General features: G+C 37.7%; 1 protein-coding gene across 1 annotated transcript in view; it reads left to right on the top strand.

Moving 5' to 3' along the window:
* TAFA2 (TAFA chemokine like family member 2) overlaps window positions 1-20,305 on the top strand; it is a 403,585-nt gene that overhangs the window by 46,977 nt on the left and 336,303 nt on the right. The window contains exon 2 of the mRNA XM_019654741.1: window positions 5,412-5,542. Coding sequence (XP_019510286.1) covers window positions 5,496-5,542 — 47 coding nt within the window. The 5' untranslated portion in view covers window positions 5,412-5,495. The remainder of the gene's footprint in view (window positions 1-5,411; window positions 5,543-20,305) is intronic.

The raw sequence follows: 20,305 nt of genomic DNA, 5'->3' as shown, positions 1-20,305 counted from the left end.
ATGGTGCCAACTTGGGCCAGTGAAGCAACGTCCTCCACAACTAGACTGAAGAACAAAATGACAGCAACTTGTCTGTTCCCCTTCCCCCAATTCCCCACTGCTGTTCCCATCCCCCCAATTCCCTAATAAAAACCTTAAAAAACAAACAAACACATTTGCTTGCTTACTTTGTATTTATTTACCCAAACCCACCTTTTAACAAGTGATTGACAAGACCTGCCTAAGTTGGTATTAAGATAAACAGCTTTGGGAGCATCCCCCCTTCTACATCCCCTGCCATTTAACCACATCTAACAATTTTGTAAACTCATATGATTTCTTCATTTGTATGTCTAGTTACTCCATCGGCAAGGACAGAAGTTATTTTTTTCACCCTATTGCTGCTCTTTGGGCGGCATGAAAGCTATGAATTCTCTTGGTACTCATTATTGAATTAAAGATTGGCAAGCCTGTTTAAAATGGAAAGCTCACGCCTCTTCTGAAAAAGGTTATTTTAAATTAAAATAAACATTCTGTTTCCATTGCTGTAGATGTCTTAAATGGTGCACTGAACTGAAAAGAGGATGTGAAACAGACATTTGGTTGTACCAGGGGAAGCCAAACTTTGCTGAGCTCTGCATATGCACTCAAAGGCTGCCTCTAATTGGAGTGCAGTGGAGTGTAGCAAGGCACCCCTCCCAGTGCAGCACCCATCATCCAAGTAGGCTTGCAATGACTGCACAGGCCAGTGTCTTCTGTTAGTCTGTCAACTGAGACTTGAAGTGCCAGTGACCATTTATTTATCAATGTGTCATTCACTCATTGGATGGTGATTGTGTACCTACTATGTGTCTGGAATTGTTCTGGAAACTAGAGCTACAGTAGTAAGTGATCACACAAAAGTTCCTGTTCTTGTGAAACTTATATTCTACAGGGGGCAGAAAACTGAACATAAGCAAACAAGTATTAATGGTATGTCAAGTGATAGGTGCTTTGGAGAAAAATAAAGAAGAGTAGGGGAATAAGGAATGAGGTAGGAGTTGGGGTACAATTTTAAATAGCGTGGTCAGCAAAGACTTCACAGAGGAGACAGCATTTGAGGCACAGACTTAAAAGATGCACGGGAGCTTGTGATGGGGAATCTGGGAAAAGAACATGGCAGGCAAAGGGAAGACGCAGCATAGCAGTCAAAAGGTACATCAGGGAGGCCAGTATAGCTAGATTGGAGTGATCCATGGGGAGGGGTAGCAAAGATCTGAGGTGAGGCCAGAGAGGCATGGATGGGGCCTAATGGAGTAGGATTTTGTCAGTTTTTGTAAGGCGTGCAGCTTTTATTCTGAGTATGTTGCAGAGCCACTGCAGGGTTTAGCAGAAGAGTGATGCTGTGATCTCACCTATGCTCTATTACTTTGGTTCCTGTGTTGAGAATAGAATGTATGAGGGCAAGGATGGGAGCTGGGAGACTGGTGAGGAGGCTAGTATGATAATCTGTATGGAGGGAATGGCAGCTTAGATCAGGGAGTTTGCAGTAGAGGTGGTGAGAAAAGGTTGAGATTCTTTTGACTAGATTAGGTATGTTCTCCAAGAAAGAGGCCTCCGCCTCTGACTGGATTCCAAGCCCTTTGGGTGACCATGTCATAAACTTAGCCGTGGGGAAATATTGGGTCATCGGGAAAGTCATGATGCATTTTTGCACTGAAAAATGTAGAAAAAAATACATCATGACTTTCCTGACAACCCAACAGAATGTGATAGAGAGAACGTGGGCTTTGGAATTAGAGAAATCTGAGTTAGAATCCAATTTCTATCACTTCCCAGCGGGGTGACATCTCATAGCCACTAATTTTGTGTTTTGAATGGGAATGCTATGGCCTGAGTGTGTTCCTCCTAAATTCATATGTTGAAATCTAACCTCCAAGGTGATAGTATTAGGAGGTGGAGCCTTTGGGAGGTAATTAGGTCATGAGGTGGAGCCTCACGCATGGGATTAGTGTCCTTATAAAAGCGTCTCCAGAAAGAGCCCTTGCTCCTTTCCACCTTGTGAGGACACAGTGAGAAGGTGCTGGCTGTGAGCTGGGAAGAGAGCTCTCAGCGGCACACATTTATGCTTGGTGTCTTGACTGGAATGTCTCACAGTTCTGGTGCCTTGATCTTGGACTTCTCACCTTCTGGGGCTGTCAGAAATAAGTTTCTATTGTTCATAAACTACCCAGTCTTTGGTATTTTGTTACAGCAGCCCAAATGAACTAAGACAGAGAATAATAACTAACTTCTAGGGTTTTATGAAGATTGAATGTAGTAATATGGTGAAAACAACTCATAGAAGTTTTAGCATACCTATGTGCTTCTTAAGTATAAAATAACTTCAATTCTTCATTAGCTTGGATATGGTCATTTATAATGTAAATTCGTTAGATCATGGTCCTTTGTCCATGAACTGTACATTTGTTCCTTTGACTCTTTGGGCAGAATCTGTGCAGGGCATTTCCTAGTACATCTGTCCTTGAGGTAGCAGGGTGAGAAATAGGAACTTTTCTGGCCAAATAGCTGCAACTGTATTGAAGACAAGTTCCTAATACAATGTTTTTTGTTTGTTTGTTTGTTTTTTGTTTTTTTTCCCTTTAAGTTTCTGCCCCATGTTTAAGGTGAGAGTCCTTTCCAAAGCAGAGGCTTCTATTGGGGGATGTAAGGGAGTTCAGGGAATTCCCTCAAATTTTATGAACATTTTGTTCATATATGTATTTTTTTCTGGGAATAAGAAGTGGAAGGTTATAAGATTCTCAGAGAGGTTCATGAACCCCCAAACATTACCAACCACTGTTCTATAAAGCTTACTTAGCCAATGGCTGTGATCTAAACACCCCCTCACCCTACCTCTCCCTGTAAAAGAAATTGTTGTCTGCTCTTGCTAATTCTCTTAACAAATATTTCACCACAAAACACTTTGTGGTTAGAAGATGTTATCCTGGCTTCTTACATTTCTCAGTCTGTCAATATCTTTTGTCTTCGATTCCCCAACCACATCTAATTATAAACCTCTGCGTATATACTGTTTACAGAAAAAGCTCAGGATGTCTTTATACCTTATACTTATTATTGTGAATTACAAGGACAGCTCATTTTTTTTCTGTGCTGTGTTTCCCCAAGCCCTAGGAGGGGAAATCATACTCTGAAAAGGCTTGTTCTCTATTTGTATTTGTTGAATATTAGAATGATACAGTTTTATAGAGGGGGAAAAAGCAGATATCTTTGAAAATTATCAGAGTTGACAGAAGAATCACGAAGGAGATGAAAACTGCCACATTCTCTCTGACTCTGGATTTGTATCTATCTAACCCATCTGTATCCAGACCATAGTCAGTGATTCATAGCAATTGTAGATCACTGTGTTAAATAAAATAACTTGTAAGATTCTTAGATCTTCTAAATTGATGAAAACAAATAAACTTTTTCTGCTAATAAAATTCTCGATAATTTAAAAACAAAAGCCTGTCTACTGGTTAGCTAGGAATCGTACACCAAATACTGCCCTGTGTGCAGGCCAGTGAATTTACGCAGTTAAAGAATTGCATGCAAAATAAGTGTCTAGGCAGTGATGAGTCAAGTAGTCTTATCAGCATTCATTATGATGCCTCTGGCATGAAAAAGCATTTTTCTCCTGAGACACATGGACGGCAAAGTCAGTCAGGGTGAAGAAGCCATGCGTTCCTTCTACACACATCTGATTTGTCCTGAGATTTACATTGTTTATCAGCTCACACCACAGACTAAGTGAAGTTCTCATTCTTTAACTAGCTACTGACCAGTCAAGAGATAAGCTTTTTCTAATAGCACTTTATTTGCTTTTTTACTTTATTATATAATGCAAGCTTTGTTACTGACTTAATTGAGCTGATGATATCCATAAGTGGAATAATTCAGAGGTGGTAAATCAGCCTCTAAACATGCTTTCTAAAAATAGTTTATTTTCTTGTTTAATTTTTTTTTACTATGAAGTATAAAATCTATTTTTATGACATGCTTTTTCTTTCTAATGTTTATTTTCATTTTCAAATTACCGTGTACTTTCTATCTGTAATGAATTTTCCAAATCTTACCTTGTAGCAGTAAAATCTGCTGGCTCTAAAACATTGTAATGAAGAAATTTTTGCTGTTGTTGAGTAGTTGAGTTTCCAAATCGTAAATTGGACAACAATCGTGTGATGCATGTCACTGGAGTGCTGAGCAATTTATTGAATTACCCAATCCTCCTGAACTGGCATTTTGCTTGATATCAAGTTAGATGAGTCAGGTTTTGCAAAGAATGTGGCTTTGCTCAGTCATTTGGAGAAAAAGCAAACAAACAACTGGTTGTTTTTTTGCAATAGGCTCTTGCTGAAAGCCTCAGATCTTGGTACCAGTTCTTATTGGAAGAGGTCAGGGAATAGGCTCTGTTGAGCAACTACAATGTGCTTGCAGCTGTGAAGATACAGTCTTCGCTCCATACAGCTTACATTTTACCAGGGAAAAGAGATAATTAAATAGTTATTATAGTGCATGTGATTAGCATGATGATATGGCATTATTGCAGTGGACAGTATAGGGTCTTGACTTAGTATTTGGGTCCAGAGAAGGCCTCTGGAAAAGAATGATGTTACGATCTGATAGAACAGTAGAAACCGGGTGAAGGAGATGGGATCAGGCAGAGGGTAGGTAATGTCGCAATGCTGGGATGGAAGAAAAATACTTCTGGCAAGAGGAATAGCATGTGTAAGAGCATGTCTGACGAATTAAGTTCAGATAGATACAGAACATAGAGTTTGGGTGGTATGAGGTAAGCTGGAGAAGTAGGGACCAATCTTTTGACAATTATGTGTAAGATGCTGGTGATAGATGAACTAGGTAGTTATACTTCCTGCCCTCATCAACTTTACTTTGGAGTGAAAGAGGCACTAGATAAATAGTGAAACAAATCAAAACCCAAATTAGTGTAGATTGTGGTAAGTGCAATGAAAGAAATTAAGGGTATGTGACAGCAATGTGGGTGTGGCTATAGGGTTGTCAGGGGTGACCTGGTGGAGGAAGTGAGCAGGCAAAGCCAACCATAAGAAGGGGAAGAGAAAGAGCATTCCAGCAGAGGAAGTAATCTTTGCAAAGGCCATAACTCAGGAAAGAAGGGGGGATGTTTGGGGTTTTGCAAGGAGGCCAGTGTGGCTAAACAATAATCTAGGAGGACATTATTGTGAGATGAAGATGGAGAGGTGAACAGGTAGAGCTCTGGCCTCAGTTTTACAGGTAAAAAATCTGAGAGGCTGTTTGTCCAGGTTTATCCCAGGTAGTAAATGGCAAAGCTATGAAGGTAGCGCAAGCCACTATAGTGCAAGCTACTCCATGTTTGTTTGTCCGAGCCCATGTTTGTTGGTATATTCATTGAACTAATTATTTATTGCCAGCTTATGCTCCATGGATACAGTATTGTCTCAGACACTCAAGATCCTTGCCTTCGTGGAGCTATGTGTTGCTCTTTTCCCTGAGTCATGTCGCATCCTTGGAGGGCAAAGATAGGACAAGAGAACCTCCATCTGTAAGTAATGGAAAAACAAAGATCAATAAGGCTTATGTATTAAAAGAGAATTGTGTGCTTATGTAACTAAAATAGGCTTCCAGGATGATTGAGTAAATCTCCATCTCTTTTGTTCCCTGCCCCTCTCTTGATTCAGTTTTGTCCAGTTCCAGATTTTGTATTCACATACCACACTGTCCCAAAGGAGAAAGGGTTCTAGAATTTCCATGATAAGTCCTGAGCTTTGTGCTGATGGGGTTGACCTTGATAGAACCAGGAGAATATTCATACTGACTGGCTTCCATATTTATTCCTAAACTAAATGTTGTGGTAAAGATATTCCCATTTATTCTTAATGGGGAGTGATATTGACCCTTGGGTGTGTGTGTGCATGGAATGTTATAGATAGGTGTGCAGGAGTATTGCTGTTGTCACTATGAAGGGAGGGGGGGAAAACTGACATGTAGTGGATGAGGTCCAGGGATGTTAGAGGCCTTTAATGCGTAGGACAAGCCTGCACCACAAAAAATTGTGCCACATTCCGCATACCTTTTTCAATGTACTTCCGGACGATACATAGGTGAACATTTTTATATAATCATCTGAACCTAGAACTTAGCTGTTTCCCATTTAAACACAAAGTGGGGTGTGGGGGGCACTATTTTAATATATACTGTATTTTCCAGAAATGTAGCTCTTGTGTGTATTGTGAGAATATTGTGCTTTGTTCAGAATTTCTCCAAGATTTGTTCACCCATTTGAAAAAAAATCATGTAACAGTTGGGATGATCCTCTGGTATTTGAGGTGTCTGTGTAATATGCTTTATTACCCACATTTGTATGTGTCTCATTTCATGGTGATTCCATTTAAAGTTGTAGGTATTTGACTACATTACCATGCCTGAGTATTTACGCATTGAAATACATTTTTTGCTTGAATTACTTGTATTTCTGATTTATATTTTATTTTAAACATTATATTAATTTTTGAAATTATGTATGGAGGTAATTATATTTACTTATGAATTTCATTGTAGTATAGGAAGGGGACATTATAAAATATTTGTTATATAACGGGGCTGTTGGGTCTGATTGGGTTGCAATTTCTGGCTTGGACTCATCAGAACCCACCGCTGGAGTTGTGGGTGGGATCAATACCTGCACAGCATGATTAATATACACTATAGGAAAGGTGGAATGGGTATCGGGAAGTTATCCACAATCTACTGGATACTCATTTGATAAATGTTGGCCTTTCTCAAGACAGAAGTGATTAGAATTTAAGACTTTTAATGTTAAATGTACTCTGAGGAAACGTCCCAATTAAGGTAGCTTGTTGTGAATATGGGCCCAAATAGTTCATTTTAAAAAGCAAGCTAACCTGGGATGAAAGTGTGATAGAGATTTTATTTCATGTTGGAAATTTTATCAATGTAGATTTCAGATTCTCTCTTTTTTTTACTTCAGTTTTGTGTGGTTGTCTCTTATTCATTGCTTTAGCACACCCCTTCCCATTTTAGTATTGTGAACTAAATGCATACTTCTAGCATCTAGAAGGGTTCTTAAACAGAAAACTTGTCCCATCCATGAAGTTGTGAATGGGCATAACTGAAATACCAATTCCTAATAAAAAAAATGCATCATAGAAACAATGCAAGGGTAGAAATGGAAAGTAGCAAGTGCAAAAACAGAATAGTGGCTTGCTTTATTTTATAGGTTAAAGCGTTGAGATAATGACAGACTGGAGTTATAGGAACATACCTGTTCCCTTTAGAGCAGAGTTTAAAAAAGATAGAACATTGGAACATGGCCATTTTAAATGGTGCAAATACATTTTTTTCTACTGCTTCCAAATTCATACCCAAGCAAACCCTTTGTTTTCTTGAATTAAACTAAAAACCAAAAACGTATTCCTATTGCTTTGGTCATAGTGCATCTGTTGCCGTGCACAGATAGTCATTGAGGTGCTCCAGGGGCACAATTGGGTCATTTGAATTTTACAGAAAAATTTGTGGAGGGCTACTAGGTAACACTCCCAAAGCTCTTCACTTCCAAGATTTACTCAGTTTCTTTAAAATAACTGACTTAGACACCAAACCTCCTTTAAATGTGGACGAGCTACCTACTTGCTGTTGGATATGCTTAAGTCCGTAGAGAAAGTGCAAATGTTACCTCTTTTTTCTTCCTGTGTGTGGGTGCCACCCAGAGTCCTCACAATTTAAGGGGTAGTAGGTAATCTTTTTACATTGTGATTACTTGGCAGAGAACTGGCTCTGACATTTTGTTTTTGACCCCTAAATTTCTAGCTCCTCTAGTGAACAGCAATACATGTTGTTTCATTGCTTCGTATGTGACATTCTTTCCACAAAAGCCAATGAGCTATACAGCTTTGTCCCTTTTCATTAGTGAGGTTTTCAGTTTTAACATGTTATTTTATGTCAGCTGGCTTTTTCCATTTTGCATCAACACTGTAATAAGTAGCTAACATTTTGTTAAGCAATTTGTTGATCCTTATCACTTGTCAGGTTTTCAATTTGCTAACTACTGACATGATTTTCCCTTTTTTGTTCAGAAAAGAATTTTTACAGTTTAATAAAATGTTCTCAAACATACCATTTTCTCTGTCCTCTCTTTTCCCTTTCTTGACCTGTACTTCTAAAATAGGTACATCCCTCTCAAAGAAAACATGTTTGAAAATCTGTATGATTAAAGCATATAAGATATGGGTCAGTGGATTTCTAGTGCCACCTACAGAAGGCCATTGTGTGGATTGTGTCATGCATCTAAGTGCAGAAAAACTCTCCACCTCTGTACATTTAGTGGATGCTCAGAAAATGTCAAGTGAGACTAAATGAGGAACACTTGCAAATAATCACTTTCTAAGTTGAAATAATGAGAAACTCTAATTTTCATTCATTTTCCTACCAAAACATATCCTAGGGAGTGGGTTAGCCAGTGACAATGTCATGATGTGGTCTTCTTTTTTTTTTGCAATATTAGTTTATTAATATTATTATTATTTATTAATATTATTTTTTGCAACATTATTCCTTACCTTCTTGAATTGTGTATTTCATTTTCATCACTTTAATTTGAACTAAAAATGTAATGTTTTTCCTCCTTCTTGTGAGTTTGAGCAACAGCAGGAGAAACTTAGAAGGTTTCCTGATAGCAGTTGAAAAGATGATTGACTATGTTTACAGAGAATAAGAGAAAAAGCGAGGTGGGTAGGGTGCATTATGTGTCATGTTCAACCATGGTTGTAAAGTCTCCCTGGCCTCCCAGTCACTTGGGACAGTTTTTCAGAAGTACTCCCCCTTGTCTTTTAACTTACTGTTAAACATAGCTGCTAACATATATGAAAGTTAAGTTGATGAATACAGTAAATACTTTGGGTTTATGTTTATAACAAGGAAATGGGATTTATTGGTTCATCTAATATGTTAATGGGATGTTGCTAAAGCATAACAAAGACTTGTACTTCATCCAGAATGGTTGGGAAATGGAATATTAGAGTATTCGGGATCTTTAGGAATTGCTACACATTCTACTCTCTATAGCAGTGGTTCTCAGTGGGGGCAATTTTGTCCCCTAGGGGACATTTAACAATACTTGGGGACATTTGACAATACCTGGGGACATTTTTGCCCTCTAGGGGGCGTTTGACAATACCTGGGGACATTTTGATCAGGGTGGTGAGCAGAAGAGGTGCTACTAGCATTTAGTGGGTAATGTCCAGGGATACTGCTAAGCATCTTACAATGCAAAGGACCATCCTCACAACAAAGAATTGTCTGGTCCCAAATGTCTATAGTTCGAAGTTTAAGAAACTCTGCAGATGAGCAGTTTTTATTAAACTAGAATTCAGCAAAATTCAGTTAAACTTCAAGATGACAGCAAACATTTTTGGTGGTTTAGATGATAATTTAGCATCTTACAGAGCTTCAGTATCTTTATCAACCTAATTTAGCATCTTACAGAGCTTCGGTATCTTTATCAACCTCAATTACCACTGTATTATCGAAGTGTAGAAGTGTTGGTTTATGAGGACTCCTGGTTGCTAGATAAAAAAATGTTATGCTGTGGAACATTTATCTGAAGAGGCTCAATTCTTATGTCATCATAGTCATTTGATTAGAATTGGTACTTTTTTCTTATAGAGAGGATTATTTACTTTTTACATTACAAAAGAATTAAAATAACTTGATCTTTGTTAGTGAGTTTTAAATGTACTTTAAAAATAATAAGTGACATGGTTTTAGAATAATATTTCTGTCAACACAGCTGTTATTCAATACTCTGTGCTTTTATGTCTACGGGGGAAACATAAGAAGGAAAATTTTTTCTTCTGTTTGGATAAAGTTTATTTGTGTGCACAACCCAAGAAAGTAGAAAGAAAAACATGCACTTCTAGGTAGAAAAACAAAGGAATCTATTTATTAGTCAGTGAATTACGTAAATATTGAGGACTATCTCATTCACATTCTGGGGCTAGCACAGTGAACAAGGTAGAACTTTTTATGATGTCGTTTACTGAATTATTTGGAAAATAATAAAAGTTTAAAGCATGAGACTGAATTTAATTTTGTATGTCTGTAGTAACTTCTTGCACATATGAATTCAGATACAATGTATGGCATTTACAACTATAGAGAGTGAAATATAGAAATCACCTATTGTGTGACCCTGATCTTATCCTCAGCACCACTTTTTGAGTTGTAAGGTGGTTAAGTAGCTTATCAGTAAATCTGTCGATGCAATCAACAATTCCTTTTTTATTAAGCACACATTAAACACCTGATATGTGCGATGCTATTCTTGGAAGAAGGGACATATGTGTAAACATGAATAAGGAATATTCCCTGCCTTTCTATGCAGCTGCAGGAGGAGGTGGTGGGGACAAGGAAGAGAGGTAGAAAGGGAAGTGTTGAAAATGTTGAGTGGGGCAGGAGCGGTGAGGAGATTGGAGACATGTGAAGAGTAATGTGTTATAAGTGGTAAAAAAGGATAAACAAAGCAGGAAAAGCATAAAATCTGTCACTTATACCTGTGTTGACCTCTTGTTCTTTATCTGAATTTGTTTTTAACCCTTTATTTTAGACATTTTTATCTCTCATCTGTATTGAATAATTAGCCTTGGAAAGGGCAGGGTAAACAAGATGAATTTGTGTTTGTTTCACAACCTTGGAGTTTCCAGGGAAATGAAGTATCTGAGGGCAAACGTAGGGCATTGGTTTAGTCACACTTAAAAATAACATGCATGTGGTTTCTAGGGCCATTTCTCTGAATAGATTAACACTGAATAAACAATAAAAATTCTTGAGCCTACATATTCTGCCATTTCTATTTCAAAGCATAATCCTAATTCAACTTTTAAATATTTTTTGTTTTGTCCTAGAAGAGAGTGATAAAATTGACCTGAACAAATTACTGAGATAGAAGAAGAATGTAAGTCAGGCACCTTAATTTTAATATATGCAAAATAAAATGCATTATTTTCTACCATAGCTTTGCTTGTTACTCCCTACCCATTTTTTATTACCTGGATTGATTGTGCCATCAGTGGATTTCTTTCTTGCCAGTCTTGATGCCTTCAAATCTGTTCTCCACATTGCTGTCGGAGTAATCTACAGAAACCACAAATAGGAAGGGAATAATATTAGCAGATAACATTCAACTGAGTATTTACTATGTACTTTGTTTTTAAGTGGTCGATATACAGTAAATGTTAAAATTTTCACAACAGTATAATATCAGAACTATTATTACCTTTTCTGTAGACACACACAGAAAAGAAAAGAAAAAACCAAGGCACAAGAAGAAACTTGCTTTAGGTGACATATAATATGTGCTAGAGGCGGGATTTAACCTCAGTATTCTGAGTTAGGATCACAGGGCCACAACTGCCATGCTATGCTCTTCTGCTTAAGACATTTAGTGTGTCTCCAGAGCTACCACACAATTCAAAGTGCACTTATCTCTCATTTAATGACTTTAACTCATTAAAAAACAAACAAAAAAACCCCTATTGCTAAATAAAAGTAGAAAAAAATGTATTAATTTTAATGAGGGAAAATTTTAACGAGTTCCATCCCAATTTAAGATACCTACACAGTTTTCACAGGTAGAAAAAGATAACAATTCAACAATGAAAACAGGTTTACATAAATAATAAACAAGATTTTGAAAGTAGATAAATCCAATTTCTATACAAAATTAAAGTTGATTATGCTTGTCAAAGGAGGAAGTAAAGACTGGGAATTGGCTTGAGGATGGTGGATGTAGAGTGCCATGAAATCATTCTTTGGAAGGTACATTCTTCTTTCTGTTCCTTTTTCTTCAGCAATTCTTCAGCCATTTTGGACTTATGATTATCTTGTACTCAAGGTTCACTTTATAAGTGAAAGCACAGAAAAACACCTGGAGGGCAACATAAAGGTGAAACCCAAGACCACATCTCATACATGAACCCTTGATGAAACTAGAGCATGTATGTATACCAGAGACCGATGCTCTATCTTCATCGCTTTCAAAAAATGTTTCGGTTCATCCAAATGTATTTAATTCAAATGTATTCCACAAGATACTTGCTGACTAAAAATTGATTGGTCATGTAAATTGGTGAGTGTGTCTCCCTAAAACAGTAACATCAGCACATCATGTCTTACAGTGTATTTACTTACTGGATTTTAGAAAATAATGTTGCTCTACTAAAAAAGACTCATTCAAAAATGGCATAGCTTTTCAAGAGCCATAATGGTGAAAAATAATTAGCTAAACAGTCATTATGAAATAAGTTTATATTTGGCACACAAAGTCCCCCAAGCTTCTGTCCTTGCATTGCTTTCCAGCCTCATTTTCCCCCACATCCTATCTCATACCTTGCTTATTGGCATTACTGCATTATTTATACTTTGCATCCATAGTATTTCATACCTTGGTTCCCCCTGCATGAAATATCTACCTTTCCATTCCATGAACACACAGCGGGTTTGTGGCACAGCCAGCAATTCCAAATGTTGGCAACCTCAGTCTTTTAAAAAGGGCTGCTAGCAAACTTGCTAAAATTTGCCCTGGTAAGAGTCATTATTATTCTGGTCAGAAAACACATTTGCCCTTGCCCTGGAGAAAGAGAGACTCTGTCTTCCAAGGCTGTTTGGTATACAAACATTCCTGAGCAGTTAGTCTGAAACAAAAGTTCTGTTAATGCCTTTGTTCAGAAAGTGCAGAAACAGGAGATAGCCTTGGAAAATTGTCCCCCCAAGACAGTCATGACACTTGGCACATTGGTCTATTAAAATTATCCATGTTAGCGCGTGTTTGGTGAAATCATTTACAGCAAAATTTAATGAATAAATGAATAAACAAAGACCTTTAAAAATCTGGGGCACATGGGGCTATATCAAAAGTTATTTTATGGAAGATAATCCATTAAACCACACTAAGCGCAACTGAATTTTAAATGCCAGGTAGCTCATAGACAACCAGCTGGTTTTCCACAATCCAAGCTCGAATATGTTTGAAAAACTTTCTTATTATATAATGATGATACTGAATGCAGCTTTGCGTATGTGCTAAGTACTGCGTTAAACTCTTTAAAAGTAATGCCTCAGCATATTCCTTAAGCAGCTTTGTGAAGTATTATTATCTGCTATTGGAAACACTCAGAAAGGTTAAGTCACTTGTTCAAAGTCACACAGGTGGTCATTGGTGGAGATGGGATTTGAACTCAGGTGGCCTGACTCTGAAGGTTGTATTTTTAACCACTAAAATTACATAGCCCCTTACAGGAAAGAGAAAAAATTCTGCATGAGTTATCTTAGGTTCTCTCAACAGATGCTCTGACTCTAAAACTAAACTTGGATAGACAAGACAAAAATATGCCCTATTCACAGCTTCTAATATGCATTTGGGGAACTAAACTGGACCATGTTTGTTTTAGTCAAGATGTGTCTGTTTTGCAAAGGAAAATTTTGCAAGGATGGTAAGAGTAAGTTAGCATTTCTGCCTATGAGAGTTGAGGCTGAAGGACCCATGAAGACATGGTTGTTGCTAACCTTTAGCTAAGCCAGGGCGAGAGCAGGCCAGCTTCATGGGTGTGCGACCTACGCAGTCACATACGGCCCCTGTGCTTAGAAGGGCTGTGCTTTGAAGGGGATTTACTTGGTCTGTTCTGTCACCGTCTTGAACTTTTTAATGCTTATTGAATAAGGGGCCCTGCATTTTCATTTTACACCAGACATCTCACATTCTGTAGCTAGTCATAGGCTGAAAGCTTGGTCAACTCTTTATGGCAGCTATTTTTTGACAGTGGAGAAGAGAGATGGATTGGCAACACCAGACGCGCTACTAGCCAAGATCTTCAGGGACCTAAGGCTCTGCCTATTTAGGTTCTACCTATTCATACTGGACTCTGGAGAGAAAAGCTCTCAGATCTGGAATTTCTAGGCTGTAGAATATCCAATTCCCTGAGGATTTGATAATTCCACAAGATCACCTTGAGACTGATGTAAAATATTTATTGTGGACTACTAGTCTATCTTGAGGGAAAAGATATATATTAGAGTATTTTCCAGATTCTCATTCTTTATTCTGGTTCGACGATTGTTTGTTTTAGGTCAGTTTAACCATTCTCTTTTATAATGAGCACCAAATCAATTAAATTAGAAATAATATTTTCTTTTAAAAGAAATCAATATCTAGTAGTTCTGTTTTGATGTATAAATTACATTTCTGTTATCCTTTGTAAATGTAAATGCACTTGATGATTTCAGTTTTTTTTTGTTTTTTTTTTGGTGTGGGTGGCTGTGTAGGCTCAAGCGCTCTGAAGCATCAGGTTTGCTAGTATATTTCATCAACAGCTTTGATTTGTAATACTTGAGTAATACTACCTTGCAGCTGCAGCTGCTTTCTTTACTTCCTCAGAACCCTTACTTAGAGACTTTATATGGCCTTGGTCATATTCATCTGCATTTGCTTCTGACAAACACATAGGTAACTTACCCAGGTCTTATTTCTTGTGATTATTTTCCTTTGCAGTTTTATTTCATCTTTGCAATCTTTGAGATCCCCTGCTGAGTTCCACCAATCTACCACAAATGAAAATAAGCAGGGGCAAAAACACTGATTTGTGGAGCAGTTTCTTAAAAAACCATTTGTCTTGATTTACTTACTGTATTTTGTTGCATATTGAGTTTAATTTTACTTAAAACAAACTCGATGGGGAAGGAGTTCCCTAACCTCCAGTTCTACAGAGCTATGTGTGTTACTGCTGCTGGCCCAGCAGAGGGAGCCCAAGGTAACGAAGGACGCTCTCTCGAGTTGTTTTGATGAGTCAGAACTAGTAATTCAGTCAAAAAGTGATTTTGAGGGGGAGTTGGGGGGGAGGGAGTCAGGATATGTGTGTGTGTGTGTGTGTGTGTGTGTGTGTGTGTGTGTGTGTGTGTTAGAAGGAAGAAGTAAAATAGAAGGTGGAAGCCATGTGAATTTTAAGATGTACTTGAAATGTGGCAGGTAACACCTCCTGAAGGAAAATGACACAAATGATAGAGAAGCATTCGATTTTCAGACCCTGAGAAGGTACTTTAATACTAAATGTATAAAATGACTTTCTTTTTCTTACTTTTGTGGTTAACCAATTTTCCGTTTAAAACTTTTTAGATTGAATCTTTATACATTTCCATTTCTTGTGATTTTCGTGTTTCGGGTAATGTCCCAGTGAAAGCTTTTTTTTTCATTTTCTTCTTTAGTTCATCGTTTCACTGGCCCACACACTGTGTGTGCAGCCGTGTCTGAGTAAAGAAAGTCTTGGAGGCTATTTAAGTTTGGTGAATATTTATTCAGTAGATTAATCAATTAGTCCACCAGCTATTCAAACAGTATTTATTGAACTTTCAGTACTATATGAAGTGGAGTGTGTGTGTGTGTGTGTGTGTGTGTGTGTTGTGTGTGTATGTGTATGTGTATGGGAGGGTGCAGCCAGGAGCGAGAATCAAAACCATTTTCTGTTCTCAATGAACTTACATTAACTGAGTGAATAAATGTGTTTCGTAGAAACAAATGGTAAGCAGTAGTTCAAAGTTCCCATAAAGTAAACTGGACATAAAGTAGGTGTTCATAGAAGGAAGATGCAGATCCTTGAGGTAGCTGGAAGAGCCCAGGGAGGCTTCAAGGAGGACATGACTGGTCCTGAATAATGAGTGGTTTTGTGTGTGGTGGAGGAGAAGGGATGTGGGGACAGGGCCTTCCTTGGTGAAGAAGGAGCATGAGAAAAGCTGTGAGCAACACAGTATGGTTTATGATTGAGATATGGGGTCACTGTGTGGGGTTATGCTGTTTGTGCTGTGCATATTCTTAGGGGTGCCATTTGCAATAAAGTCTATGTGAATGGTGCTCCTGCAGGTACCCTGTGCCTTAGAATGAGTTCTGGAGTAACTGTGGTTCTGTTGAACAGTGGTTCCTCACCCTTTGTATATTATAACCATCAATCACTCTGTTGAGATGAGTCTATAAAGAGGCAGTAGAGCACAGTAGATAGAGATTGGACAGTATAACCAGGCAGCCTGGATTCCAGTGTTGGGCACTTCAGAAAATAGAGGTTAAGGATAAGTTTCTTAACCTCTTTATGCCTTACTTCCTTCATCTATAAATGGCAAGATAATAATAGTACCTACTGCACAGAGTTATAATGGTTAAATGAGACAGACTATCATCTGCTTAAAATAGTGCCTAGAGCCTAGTGAGCCCTGAGCGTTACCTGTTATGATCAAAGAGTTACCGCGTCACTCAAGCAGAAAGCACATATCCTACTTTTTCAAGTATAGAAATATTCCATTACACTTTCCATTATGAAAATCCTAGGTCTCATCTAGGCTACTTTGTTTTTTGCTTGTTGAGAATGATGAAGCTGATCATATGGTTTAAGATTGTGCTGGTTTTGGGCCGGCCGAGTGGCTCAGTTGGTTAAGAGCTCTCTCAAGAGTTTGAGCTCTGAGCAACAGCAGTTCCAGTCCAGCCCGAGCTGAGCAGCCGCTGAGCTGCCAACAGGTAGCAGGATGGCTCAGCTAAAAAAAAAAAAAAAAAAAAAGGTGAAGATTGTGCTGGTTTCACAGGCTGATTTATGGAAGTGAATCGTATAGCATCATGGCCTCCCTTGTTTCACAAAGGTGGGACCCATTTCCGTAAGAGTGACACTCACCTGGGAATTCGGTGATCCTGCTTGTGCATGTAGCATCTCCACATTTTCCAGCTGTTTTGAACCATGGACAGAGTAAGTGATCTCATAAGCTCCATGAGATCACTGTTGTATTTCCTGTGCCTGGTATTCATTCTTTTTTTTTTTTCTTTGTGTGAATGAATGGGTCAATGATTAAATGAAGGCATCATTTTGAAAATTATCCTTGTCTTCTACAAATTCGTTGGCACTCCTGTTCCTAGCTTAGGTGAAGTAGGCATTACTGCAGAATGTCTTGAGGGATGTCTGATTAAATATATTCTCTGGTGGTTTATCCATTGCCATAAAATGAAAACACTTATATTTTCGATCACTTTACAGTTTACAAATACTCTTATACCTCATGTTATTTCCTACAGTATTCATGTGAATTCACATTTATTTCATCTATTTAATAGATTAAGTAACTGAGTCTCAGAGTTAAATGTCTGGCTCAATTTCACACACAAGTTATTATAGATGTTGGACTTGATCTGAGGTCTCTTGATTGATGATTTTCTTTATATTTTTGTGGCACCATACTTTTTCCCTATCTGAATCGAAAGCCTCAGCATTATGTTTATATCACCTCTCTTCCTCTTGGAAGGAGGGGGCCTCTCTACATTTCCTATTATGGTGTACATTATTTGTGAGATTAGGTTAGGGTTGCTTTGGAAGACATGCTGAAGCTCACAGGGGATGTGATACTGGGCAGAGCCGTGAGGATGGAGGGGAGTAGTGGGTAGATTTAGAATTTACCTTGGGAGTTCATAGAAATCCTGATGCACCGGAACTGGAAGGCCTGACTGGGCTGCACCACTAGAGATTCTGAATAAAGGCAGTGGGAGTATGAAAAACATGCAGGAATACAGGACAGGGAAGATTGGAAAACAGAAGACCTAAAGCAGGCATTAAAAACCTTCATAATTTTATGTAGAGCTAGTCCTGTTGGGTTCGGTGGAAATCTAAAGCCAAGTAACTGAGTAGACTGTAACCATTGAAATATACAATGCCATATCCTCTTAGGTGCTTGGTAATTACAAATATATTTGAACTCAATCAACATTTGTAGGTACTTTTATTGGGTTGTCAGAAAAGTCATGACGTATTTTTTTCTCTGTTTTTCATTGCAAAAATGCGTCATAACTTTTCCAACAACCCGATATTATATAACTTATCATAGTTGGTCCCATTTCAAATTTGTGTATGTTTCCCTGATTCTATTTTGGAGCAAATTTGTATTCTTTATATTATCTAGTACAGTGCTTTGTCCATAGTAGGTGTTTAATAGATATTTGTTAAATTGATTGGAAGTTAAACCCTTTTATTTTTACAGAGTAAAATGGTGGAGAAACAGAGAAACAAGAGCTCCTCTGAGATAGTGAATATTTGGCAATTAATTTACTTTTTGGTGTGCCATATCTTTATTTGTAAACCAGTTATATATAAAGTAGGGGTAATTCAATTTCATTTCAGAGCAGAACTCAAAATAACTAATATAAAAATGATTGTAAAACAAATTAAATCATAGAATGAATGCAAAAATGAAAAAGGAAGTTGCTATATGGAACAGTGATTGTGATTGCCTTTTCTACATTGCCATTGCTTTCTGTGTATTATGTGTGTATCTGTGAGTTTGTGTGTGTATGTCAGTTAGTGCGAATAGATTTTTAAATATGCTGTGGAGAGGGGATTGTGGATGCTTAGTTGTCAGGAAAGTCACCTTCATGTTTCTCTCCTCTTCATATTTATTCTTATTGTATATGATGGAATTAACTTCAATTTCTACTCTAAGATTTTCATTTAGAAAAGTATTATATAAGTAATTAATATCGGAATTTTGGGATTGTTTACTTTAGAATCATGTAATAGCGATTTCCTATAACTAGTGATCAATACCTGAAGAGTAAATACTCATAATTCATTAAGTATAAAGAAAAACATGAAATTAGATCCTTACCTCACACTATATAAAAAATCAACTGCACATGGATTACGGATTTAAATGTCAAAAGCAAATCATTAAACAGTAGAAAATATAGGTGAATGTATTTTTGATCTGCAAGTAGGAAAACATTCCTTAAACAAGTGGATTATAAAAGACAAATTTTACTACATTAAAATAAAAACAAAAATAAAAAAAAACTGTAGTTTATCAGACCCCCTTCAAGAAGATGAAAAGCCCTGTCATGAGCTAGGGGACCATATTCACAGTGTACACAACTGTCAAAGGATTGGTGTGAAGAGCACAAAACTATCTACAAATCAGTAAGAAAAATTTACCAGACATTTCACAGAAGAGAAACTCATATGGCCAACAAACATATGAAGAGATGTTTTTTACATCTCATATTCATTAGTGATCATGGACATGCAAATAAAGATGGTAATACAATATCATTTTATTGATCTTTTGGCAAAAAATTACCAGCATGATAATATCAATTATTGGAGAGGAAATAGATACACTAGATCTTCACTGGTGGTCAGAGTGCAAATTGGTGCAATCATTTTAGAAAGCATTGAACCTTTTGGAAAAAGTTGCATGTTCATATAACCTGTGACCCAGGAATTCCACTGCTAGGTATCCAATAAAACTCATTTAGAGGTCCAGCAGAAAGCATATACAAGAATGTTCATATCAGTGCTATTTAAGGGATTATCTGGAAAAACTCCAAATGCATATCGCTAGAAGAGTGGATGAATAAACTATGATCTATCACAATAAAATATAACACAGTAGTTGGATGAAGCACAGCGTTTACAAATATGAATGAATCTTAGCAAGATAATACTAAGTAAACAAAGCTGGAGATGTGTCTCCTCTATGGTCCTGTGGGCCTCTTGCATCTTGGTGTTAGCTGCTCTGGAAGATGGCTACCTACCTCTTCTGAGGCACTCCTCAGTCTCTCAAAGGGAAATTTGAGTAAGCTACGCAGCACACATTTGAAGTCAAAGCATCTCAAGCATATCCTCCATTTTTTCTTTAAGACTAACGTTAGTATTATTGTGTCCTATTTCCAAATCTAACACCTTACAGTACTCATTTGACAGCACAGGTCACTTTAAGGCGGGGACTAGATGTGTTGCAGAAATGGAGACAAGTGGCTGAGATAAGATAGAAGCTTTGCTCACACCTGGTAGGTGCAAGCAGTCTAGGGCTGGCAGAGTGGCTTCCCTTTGCATAGGGACACTGAGGCCTGTCTTCTTCCCTTACCTCCTACCACACCTACCCCCCAAACCAAGACAGCAGTTTTCAGCACCATAGAAGCATGGATATCAATCCCATCTCTGGCCAGTGTAGCCAGTAAGGCTCACTTTTGGCTGCAAGTGCTTGATTAAAATGGCCCAAGCAGTTCAGCAAAACATTTAATTCATTTTGTTGAGTCGGTAGAGTCTTGGTGGCATTTCTGTGAGGTCATGAAGAAACCTAGCTCTTACCTCCCCTCTTCTCTGCTTTTTTTATCATGTCATCTTTTGATCCTTGAGCTTGTCACTTTATTTTTGAAAAACAGCCCCAGACCACATATCCTCGCAGCAATGTCCCAAACAGGAAGGGAGCTTTTCCTTTT

Source organism: Hipposideros armiger, unplaced genomic scaffold (assembly GCF_001890085.2).
Source record: "Hipposideros armiger isolate ML-2016 unplaced genomic scaffold, ASM189008v1 scaffold_229, whole genome shotgun sequence".
NCBI lineage: Eukaryota > Metazoa > Chordata > Mammalia > Chiroptera > Hipposideridae > Hipposideros > Hipposideros armiger.
The sequence above is the reverse complement of the archived record's forward strand: the minus strand, read 5'-3'. Positions and strand labels throughout refer to the sequence as shown.